General features: G+C 49.9%; 2 protein-coding genes across 2 annotated transcripts; both read right to left on the bottom strand.

Moving 5' to 3' along the window:
• Nucleotides 1–44: 44 nt before the first annotated feature.
• TGME49_254915 (hypothetical protein) lies at nucleotides 45–4,289 on the bottom strand. Its single transcript, XM_018781085.1, has 5 exons — nucleotides 3,588–4,289; nucleotides 3,090–3,128; nucleotides 2,606–2,695; nucleotides 1,576–1,725; nucleotides 45–897 (listed from the first exon to the last, which is right to left on the bottom strand). The coding sequence occupies exons 1-5, from the start codon at nucleotides 3,646–3,648 to the stop codon at nucleotides 623–625; spliced, it is 615 nt and encodes a 204-aa protein (XP_018638106.1). The 5' UTR covers nucleotides 3,649–4,289; the 3' UTR covers nucleotides 45–622.
• Nucleotides 4,290–4,999: 710 nt separating this feature from the next.
• Nucleotides 5,000–6,930, bottom strand: TGME49_254920 (hypothetical protein; the record flags this gene model as incomplete). Its single annotated transcript, XM_002369505.2, has 2 exons — nucleotides 5,478–6,930; nucleotides 5,000–5,110 (listed from the first exon to the last, which is right to left on the bottom strand). The coding sequence occupies exons 1-2, from the start codon at nucleotides 6,474–6,476 to the stop codon at nucleotides 5,000–5,002; spliced, it is 1,110 nt and encodes a 369-aa protein (XP_002369546.1). The 5' UTR covers nucleotides 6,477–6,930.
• Between the last annotated feature and the right edge of the window lie 2,879 nt (nucleotides 6,931–9,809).

Genomic DNA, 9,809 nt, shown 5'->3' on the forward strand with positions numbered 1-9,809 from the left:
GCGACTCTACCAGAAAAGAGACAACTTGAGAAAGAAGACCTTGGTTGAAGCAGATGAAAGACGGGAAACGCAGACCGTTCCTGGGGAAATGTGCGAGGGGCTCGGGCGCCTGGACGGGAGTCTACCGGGAACTGGGTCGATGCAAACGCCTCAAGAAAAAAGTCCGAAGGGACAAGGGAGGCGGAAACACGTGTGGTTTGTTCCCACGAGGATGGCTATACAACAAGTCCGTCGAGCGTTGAGAGCGGGCACAAAAACACCCCACCCCCCTTTGGGGTCAGGCCTTGTTCTAATACATCGTTGTAAGCCGAACGAGATGCAGCCAGAACAGGAACCAGAACAAGGGAGAGACAAGACGTCAGCCCCTTGTTGGCTCTTGACTCGCAGGAGGTCGGCAGACAAATGAACAGGCGGCCAAAACACGCTGCGCTTAGCTTGCAGCGACTGCACAACAAAAGTGCAAGTCTGGGCCCACGGTGCGATGGAGTCGGTTTCGCAGTGGCGGTGAACGGGACGTCGTCGAGAATCGAGGAAAACAATTGCTACGATCCACCAGAAAAGTCGGAGACAAGAGAGGCAAGACGAGATGGGCGTGGCATCCGACTTACGTCTCAACGACTACCTACACAAAGGTTCCCGCAGCCAGAAGGAAAGGCACGGTTTGCCAAAGACAGTAACTTTCAGAGACAAGTAGCAAGAGAAAAGATAGTCTTATGCGTCCAAGCGAGCAAAGACATGGCAAGACAGTCATGACACATTCGTTTCCTTGACAAGACATGTATACACGCAGGGCATTCTGACCACCAACTGCGGGTATGAGCGTCCACGCAGCGAGCGTTGATGGACGGACGGGTTTTTCGTTGCTGGAATGTTGCAGAAAGCCGCAGTGTCGGGTGCCTAAAAGCCACCAAAACATCAAAAACAAAGCGATTCAAATGCCACTGAGTTCCGAAAATGCACTTTGCCGATCTGATGACTGTGCCAATTGCGTTCGTTTGTGGCAGACACCTATTGCAGTGTATGTACTGTTGGGACAAGCGTTCCAGGGAACCTTGCGCAGCTACTTTGTTGGGTTTGAACATCCGCGTGAAGTTCACGTGCACTACGGTGACTCAGGGCCTCGTAACAGAGATCATTTTGTGTCGACATTGGACTTTATACTCTGCTGCTGTATTTGCGACCGCGTTCCGGGGAAAAGGGGCACTGCGAAAGGCACTAACCTCCTCCCCCCTACCCCCGTGCTGGCGGGATCGGGCAGAGAACCAGACACACAGATAACACCAAAAATGTCGGTATCACGCATTGTTCAGGCGACATATTGCCATCAAACACATTTCCTCGATGTGGACACTAATGCAAATGCATTTCCGTCGGCGGAATCAGCTGCAGGCCGTTAGGGGCGTCTTGCTGATCCTTCGACCGGCGCGCCCGTTGGCGGGACAGCGGCTGAAGCGGGGCACCAGGCAAATTGCAGAAAGGAGGGAGGGAAGGGACGCACATTCGACAATCAAATGGCCAAAAAGTCACGCTTTCGAGACAAAAAGGACTGCCCCGAAGTTGATTCAATCGACTTACGTGGATGTGTGGCAGGAAATAAAGCTGTTTCCGTAGTCGCAGCAACGGAGTCGGAGACCAATGTGCAGAAAATTGCAGATAGGCTGGCGCCTCTCTCCCGCGGCACAAGGATCCGTGGCCAATCGCCAAGCCGCTTTCCGCAGACGACCGCTGGGGGAGACGAGGTAGAAAGGCACTGGAAACGACGTGTGAATTCCGAAGAAACGTTTTCCTTTCGGAAGAAGGGACAGCTGAGCGCGGGGGAGGAGAAAAAGATTCCAACGAAGCAGCAGAGGGCCACGGCGGGATAACACACAGAAAGATGACAGAGGGAGGGCGATCTCGTGTGGTGTCCCAGCTGTTCGCGGGGGATGGAGGGTGGTTTACTCGCCGTGATGTCTTCTCCCGCTGTGTTGTGTGCGCTGTGTTTCGATGGAGAGTTGTTATCTACGGAGGCTGTCTACACAATTTCACCACGTACCCAAAGAAACGCAAAGGCGGCCAAAATACGGAATGCAGTGACAGAACAAAGCTACAGACGACACGCACAAAAGTTTGACTTAGCATACAGACCTTAGGCAGGGCGGAAAACACGTCGTTTTCTTGGAAAGATTTTCCGCCTCAACACACAATGCAATGGACAAGACAGCTCGCTGACCTGAGGCTGTCAGTGAAATATCTTCAGGCGAATAACCCAGTCAGCGATACAAAACTCGGTTTTTTGACACGAAGTACAAGCATGTACGGACAAGAAAAAGATGACTTTCTCGAAAGGAAAACCACCCGATAGACGGAAAATTCCGAAAAGTAAGAGAAACTTATGGCACGAACGGACGCGATGAAAAGCGATCGATGACGATAGATGTGTTGTAGGATAATCCCTGAAGGTGAGTACGTTTATGCACCCTGGGAAGCCACCCAAGCGATCAGGTCAAGAGGGAATGGGAGAGAAGCCGGTAAGCGCAAAGGCACATCGTCGTTAGAGTTCACCAGTCTACAGCAGTCCCCTTTGCACCGCTTACGCCGTTATTCCGGCACTGACCTCCCTCACCTTTCGCTTTTTGATGAAGAGACTTGCCATTCGAAAAAACGAGGCCGTCCAATTCTGTGAGGTGCCGCAGCATAATCTGGGCGCCGTGGCCTGACAGGCAAAAAAGCCGCTTTTTCAAACGGGACAGTTGAGTCGTTGCGGGGTAGGGAGAGCACTTCCGGATGAAGCGTCCAAAACGGTGCCCGTCATCTTCCGTTACAGGCAAATAAGCGCCCATCCTTGTACAGCCGTTTGCAGTTAATGGGGTCTTCGGACGAGGTTCGAATGGACGCACGAAGCAATGCCACCTTTTTGGCCACTCCTCTTTCTGTGAAAAGCCGCACTCCGTATGTGAGGCTTTTTCAGGGTGGTTTGTGGGAGAGCGAATGCCAGTAGTTGAATGTCAGCATAATATGGAAAGCTATCATGTTTTTCATCCTCGTTATGAAATTCGTTAGTGCAATGGAAAGGTACATTTGACCCTGCTGAAGGAGGCAAGTCCTACATGTTGTTCCATATTGACTGTCGGAATCACCACCGGGTTCTGCGAATAAGAAAGAGCAAAAGCAGTGTACGCGGCGAGCAGTGATTTTGTTTATTGAACACTGTGTGTGAATTTTTCGCTCGAGTAACTGAATCGGCTTCCGCAGTTGAAGATTCTACGAAAAAGCCTGACAAGCTCGGACGCGACAGAAGAAAAGTTCCCCTGTTGCCGCAACAACAACAGTGCCTGTGGTCCACGGCTGAGACGTTCACAAAAACTCCCCTGAAAAGAATCGTCGAAGTCGCCTGTTTAATTACGCGTCAGTGGAATGCCAATGTGTTAGCGGAATGAACTGGTTTCGTACAACGAGATAAACTATTCGTGACAAATCCTGCCGGAGCACTAAATGACTGCAACTCTCAGCATGTTTTGTTGTATTCCGAAACCTAGGAAAAATCACGAGTTCGCATGGTTACTCTCAACCATAAAATACATTCATCAAAACCGGCTGTTTCTTACGGTTGAAACACATGTTGACTTCACCCTGGCAGGGTCGAGAAAACCCAGAACTTTTTTCCATATAGAGCGGTTTCGGTGTGCAGCTTGATCTGTCTCATTCTACAGCTAGAATAGCTGTGTACACTCTTTGTGACAATAAATACCCCTCTGTATTTGATGCCTCAATGGTTCGAAGAATGACCGCGTCTCGGAATAACCTGCCCAACCTCCGCATGCATGAAAATACATAGAACCACGATGTAATGTAATAATAAAAAACACACTACCCTTACAGTTACTTCAGCAGCGACTTCGTTCAAGCAGTCTTTTTTCTCTACCGACGTCGCCCCATCTGTCTACTGCTCAAACAGACGGAATCTGTTCCTTCACAGACAGCTTTACAGGAGCACGCAACCTGCGACCGTCGTTAGTCTGCACTGTAGTCTACCGGAAAACCACCGTGTACTTCTGCATGTATATAAATTTGTGACTCACCGCTCGGAGGTAGCTCTCACATCGGCAGCATTTCCTCTTTCCACAGAAAGCTGCGATAGCATGATGTTCTTTCGTATTTGGTTTTAACGGCCAAGCAACAGTTGAAAACATGGGATGAGCATCGATGAGATTCACGCGTCGCATAGCATACGGCAGCACCTTCGGGTGTGCAAATTACGGATCTTGCCTTCTCCGGCATGCGCTTGGAAGCACAGTTTTTTGATTTTGTCGCCACGTTTTTGTATATGTGCATACATTCTCGACCGTAAGCTACCAGGAGTGCAGCGCAGCCACTCAGCGCGTGCACATATAATGCTGGTGACCTGACAAGTGATTGACTCCGGAACACATTATAAAAAAAAACTGGTCAGATACACTGGTGACCGCGATAAGGACGTTGTCGTAGATTGAACGACAGTCAAAGCAAAGTGGATCTTCACGCTGTTGAACCGAGTGTTGTGGAATGGACTTCTCACAAGAAAAGCCGAGCTGCCCGGCGTCACTCGAGAATCCTAAGACGGGGCAGAAGATTCTCGGGGAGGTTTCGGCTAACTCGGAAAGTCTCAAGACAAAAGAGAGCTTGAGAAGCGAATGCCACCACGTGCTGCGGAGTCCTTAACAACAGGCAGAATGATCCCTCGTGGCCATGGGTGTGCGCACCACAAAAAACGTGCTAGTGAAACGGTAGACGTTTCACGGTAACACCGGGCAGAAAGTCGAATGCCCTCGTTCACAGCCTTCGAAAAAGCTAGTTTTTTTCTAGAGTAGGTCGACGCCGTTTACGAGTCTTTCTTTCGACGCGTTAACCCGGTTGGTTCTTCTTCCCAGTGCTAGTCTGTGCGGAATACACGGATCGGAGTCTCGTTGGCAGGGCGCCTGCTTGGTGACATGATGAACGCTTTCCACGCCTGGTCAGTTGCCAGTTCCGATTGTTGAGTCTAGTCCTGCGGAGAGCATCCTTCTTTTCTTTTAGCAATCTGCTGGGTGACAGCCGCAGGAGGAGCTCCAACGCCTTTGATCCACATGGCGGTTTGAAAAACATCGTTGGCCTACGGAGAAACGGTCACACATTAGAATCAGGCAAGATATAAACACCATTTTTGACGGTGAGATGTTCCGCTGTGTTTCCACTCCAGTATATCAACGCATATATATATATATATATGTATATATGTACATGTACATGCATGTATATATATATGCACATCAGCTGGGGGTTTCCTTGCATTTCATTTGTCGGAACTACGTCTGATACAACCACCGACCAAGACGTTCGTTTTCAGCGCGGTTTCTTGAGTCCTCGACACATGACTCTCGGCTAGTCTTTAAGGATGAGTACGTGCACAGTCCAGAGGATTTTTGGATCGGTAGCGCGTTCCGTCGTTCGCCTAGTTCGACAGGAAGAAATTTGCTTACATCCGCTAGATTACACGACTTTTTCATCCAAGTCCACGTGCATCCCAGAGCCACCGTCAGCGCTGCAGCAGGGAGAAGGAAGAGCTGAGCGAGTTCGGAAATGGTGAAAAGTTCTGTGGGACGTGGACACGCTCCTGTCTGGTTTCCTTCGCAGTCGTCTTCATCATCAAAAGCACTGCTCCATCCTCTTTTGTTCCTCCGCTGTTCGTGCATTAGCACTGCATACGGATTTGCCGCTGTTTCAGGGACCACGTGAAGCTGGCAATCGCCGTCAGACTTGCGGCCCGCTTTTTGCTGACACTCGCTACTCTTTCCACTGCTACTTGCTACTACGCCTCCAGCAGAAGACGCGCTAGGCTCTTCAGAAGGAAGCTGCACAGTGCGACTAACAGATTCCCCCAACCACGCGGCCGGAGTCCCGTCTCCTTGCTCTTTTGAAGAAGCCTGAAAAAGCGGACTTTCGACGCGACACAGATCTTGTTCCGTGCGTGTCAGCGAAGAATAGAGGAGTTCAGAAGGGCGAGGTGGTAGCGACGAAACAGAAGACACAGGCACTTGGGACAGGGGCAGACCATCCGAGGATGCATGCTGTAGAGCTACTACGGGGGATGTCTTGGCAACGGGAGGAATATGAGGAGAAAACCTCGATTCTATACAGGAGGCGTCCCTGAAACACCCGGAGCTTCGGGCTTGGTTTTTTATAGCGGCCATTCGAGCTCGAAAAGTGAGGGACGCGACAACGCCGCCGAACACGCCCCCCGAAAGGAAAAGCACGGGCAGCGTCCAGGCACCGCAGCTGTCTTTGAGAGAAGTCAAACAAGTCCGTAAGTGACCTTCAAGAGTCAACAGTCCCTTGACAAAGACCGAGGGAGAAACATTTTGTGTTTCCGTCTTAAGCGACCGGAAAACCCTCGGCTCACACATCTCGTCCAGGGGCCGCGGACCTCCGGAAGCACCTCCCTGCTCAAAAACCGCCATCCCGACGACCGCAAGTGGCATTCACATACGCCAAGGAAATTCGCCAATTCGAATTCGGAGTAGGCGGAGCAACGTCCACAGAAGCGTCCCTCATCTCCAGGGACGCCCCAAAAACCAACTGCCGTGCGAAAACCCGGAGAGAAAGGCTGCAGCAAGACAGGGGTACGCGTTCCTACACTTTGCCCGCAGGTTTGATCAAAGCTTTTTTGGGGACCGCGAAAAAGGTAAGTGTTCCGACACGCAGACAATGAAGAAACTTTCACCGGCTGAAAAAACTCTTTCGGGGAACCTGTGAAATCTACAAGTGTACCCGCTGACCAGTCCGGTTGAGAAGAACGGGAAAAGACGATACTGTGGATCTTCTGTCACCTTTCGTCGGTGGCTTAGAGTCAGACCACTCCGTTGTGCCTCAGTGTTTGCCTTCTCCCACTTTTCACCTGTCTCGCGACCTCGTGTGCACGCTTTCTCTTCCCGTCGCTTCAAGGAAACAGGAACAACACACCCAAACGGTCTCTGTCCTGAGTTTTTTCCCGACCTAAAAAACGCACTGTCGTGAGGTCACGCAGACTCACACAGAACTGAGAGACCGACAACACTACACAGGGTTAGGCTGGACGCGACAAGAAACCTGGCAGAGGAAGGAACAACTTGGACATGATAAATCTGCAACGGATGAAAGAATTTCCTGTGGTTCTCGCTCTTTCTGCCGTTGAGCAGCGGTGGTTCTCGCGCACAGTAGCGAACCGAGAAAGCCCGAGACTCAGTAACAAGAAAACGCTAGAGCAGTTCGGGTTCTCCTGCGGCATACAAACACACACGCATGAAGTTGAATCTTGCTGGAAGCAAGACATTCGCAGAACGGTTTTTTTGCGGGACGGGGGGAAAGTGACAAACCGCTATGTTTAAAAGACTTGTCACACTGAGAAAGCGCGCAAAATGCCAACATGTCCAGGACGTCGCAACGGTGAGCTCAAATGCAAGGCGAAACTTCAGACTTCCTGCTCAGAAGAACCGACACGCTGCGTCCTGGGAATATGTAAAAAATTCGAGGAACTCGGAAAGCCACCAGAAAACCAAGGACATGTTGAGAGGCAAGCGGTGTGCTGATTGCATGCGCATGCGCATGCGGTGTCGAAGCCCCGCGGATTCCCAATTGTTTTCTCGTGGCTTCACGCAAAACAACAGACGCTCTACTTGTTCCACCACCTATTCATACTCTACTTGTCAGACATTAAGAATGTATGCAGCACGGGACATCACAACGTCACGCGACGAAGGGTCTCAGATTACTCCGATTATCTGTGTTATTAATACACAATGTTCAATTGGATCCTTTTGTGTATGCCCCAATTGGATCTTTTTGTGTATGCCAGGTACACATAGTCGGTTAACTCTGTTTACCTGCTTGCGCACCGCTTCTCTGAAAGTGGATCACGCTCGCTGCGCATCTAAGAGAAGGAATCAAGCGATCCGCGTAGTTGATGGGAGGAGGGTGCACACTATTACACAGTAAGAATCTGCATTCCAGCTCGAGTGATTTCTAGTACTTGTACGTCTGCCTATCTCCTCAACATACACTGAAAAGAAGCAAAGGATGACCAAGAATACGTTGGCAGTCTGATGGTTAGCAGGAGTATGCACCAGAGCAGGCAGCTGAGGTTCAAGGAACGAACATGAAGCCAGTTACTACGCAGTTTCATCTTTGTTTACTATCAACAATAAAAATGCAGCAATCGTTCTTTCTTGTCGTCTTAAGAAAATCGCTTTTGAATCTGAAGGATGCCGCGCACGACCATACCCAAGCGAATGCTGTCTTTGGTTGCTTGATCGCAGCGGGTCCGATGGCGGATTTTTGCCAAAGTCTCTTTCGCGAGCAGGGTGTCGGGAGCGCTGTCTTCCTGCTCTCGTTTCCGTTTTGTGTTTCTTTCTTTTGTCGGGATCTCTACAGCAGGAGGGGTGAATGAAGTCTATCAATACAGCGAAAGACGGCTTCTTTCGAACTCTCGCGGGAAAACGGATGGTCGATGACGCGATTTTTAGCGGCCGCCGAGGATTTATGGATGTTCAGACAAAGCATACGCTGCAGTCGAAGTCGTGAAGCGTTTTCTTTGTACACCACAAATTCACCCACCGAAAACGAGAGGTGTCGGCTGCATGAGAAATGCACTAAAGAAGCTGCATACACATTTCTAGGGGGCACGCCAGGCAAAACCATGTCGAACATTCTGAAAGACTGCGCACATTGCCCGTCTTGACATGTAGAACGAAACCGTGTCAGAAATCCCTCTTCGTCCTTTGCTGCCCTCTCTCCGGTGATTTCTCCCTAAATAACACGGCCGAAACGAGTGCATCTGCACTCTGCACCTGACCACCTCCGGTCCTGTCCCCATTTTGATGTACATACCTGTGAGCACACTCCGCCTGAGGCAAAAGTTGCGGAAGCGAATAGCCTCCGATGTAAGAAAAGGTGACGTTCCGTAGCCGACACGGAATTGTGTCTCAGAAGAGAACTTGCCATGTGCGAGCAACGCAGGGAGTTGCCTCTTGAAGCAGATTCTTCCGTTCCTGTTGCGGTGCTGTACCCTCCCAATCACACCTGAAACAGACTCTCGACTGCACTTAGCCTTCACGAGGGATGCGCAAAAAACAATAGCGATACACTGTGAGTTGCGGCAGGTTCTGATTGAAGACTTTTTTGGCATACTCTGCGACACTATTGCCCCTTCACACTCTGGGCACGTACGCATGTACATACTTTTGTGGAGCACTGACCAACTGACGTCGCTTCTACCTTGTCTTTCCCTGCACCTTCACACATGCAAATCTATGTAGTACCATTCAAGTGTATGTACATGTTGTTGGGAACAATTTTGCAGGCAGACATAAGCGACCATACAAAGATATATATATATATATATACATATATGCGTAATGGTAGCGTCATCCAAGCAAAGCATATTGCCCCTTCATGTGTTGCAGACTCTTTACAGGCGTGCAAGTAGACTTCGTTTATCTGCTTTTCTGTTGATGACTGATTCGTATTCTTTCTTTCCCACATACCTGCCATCACAAGTAAAGTTTTGTTCGAGTTCCCGTCTCTTTGACGTTACTTTAGCCTGGCGTTGCCAGTCACACAGTTCCAGCTTCTGTCTTCCGTCACTTGTGGTATTTCTGTCTCTCTCCTTTCCATTGTGTCTTCCCCATCTTTTCTGGTACATGGTATATTTTCTCCATTCTCTCACGAAATAACGCACGCAGTTGGCGTGGACCTTAATCCTCCGCGTTTTGAGGGATTCGAAATTCACTATAGCAAGCGTGAAAAAGATCTTCGGATTTCCATAAACTGAGTTGCAT

The sequence above is a fragment of the Toxoplasma gondii genome, chromosome III, assembly GCF_000006565.2.
Source record: "Toxoplasma gondii ME49 chromosome III, whole genome shotgun sequence".
In the NCBI taxonomy this organism is placed as follows: Eukaryota; Apicomplexa; class Conoidasida; order Eucoccidiorida; family Sarcocystidae; genus Toxoplasma; species Toxoplasma gondii.

Bases quoted from the DNA above. Each gene is read 5' to 3' on its own strand.
- TGME49_254915 (XM_018781085.1), bottom strand. From the start codon at position 3,648: ATGGAAAAAAGTTCTGGGTTTTCTCGACCCTGCCAGGGTGAAGTCAAC. The intron at 2,696-3,089 runs GTAGGACTTGCC...TTTGCCTGTCAG, and splicing joins CAGTCAATATGGAACAACAT to GCCACGGCGCCCAGATTATG. The intron at 898-1,575 runs GTAAGTCGATTG...GGTGGCTTTTAG, and splicing joins ATTTCCTGCCACACATCCAC to GCACCCGACACTGCGGCTTT.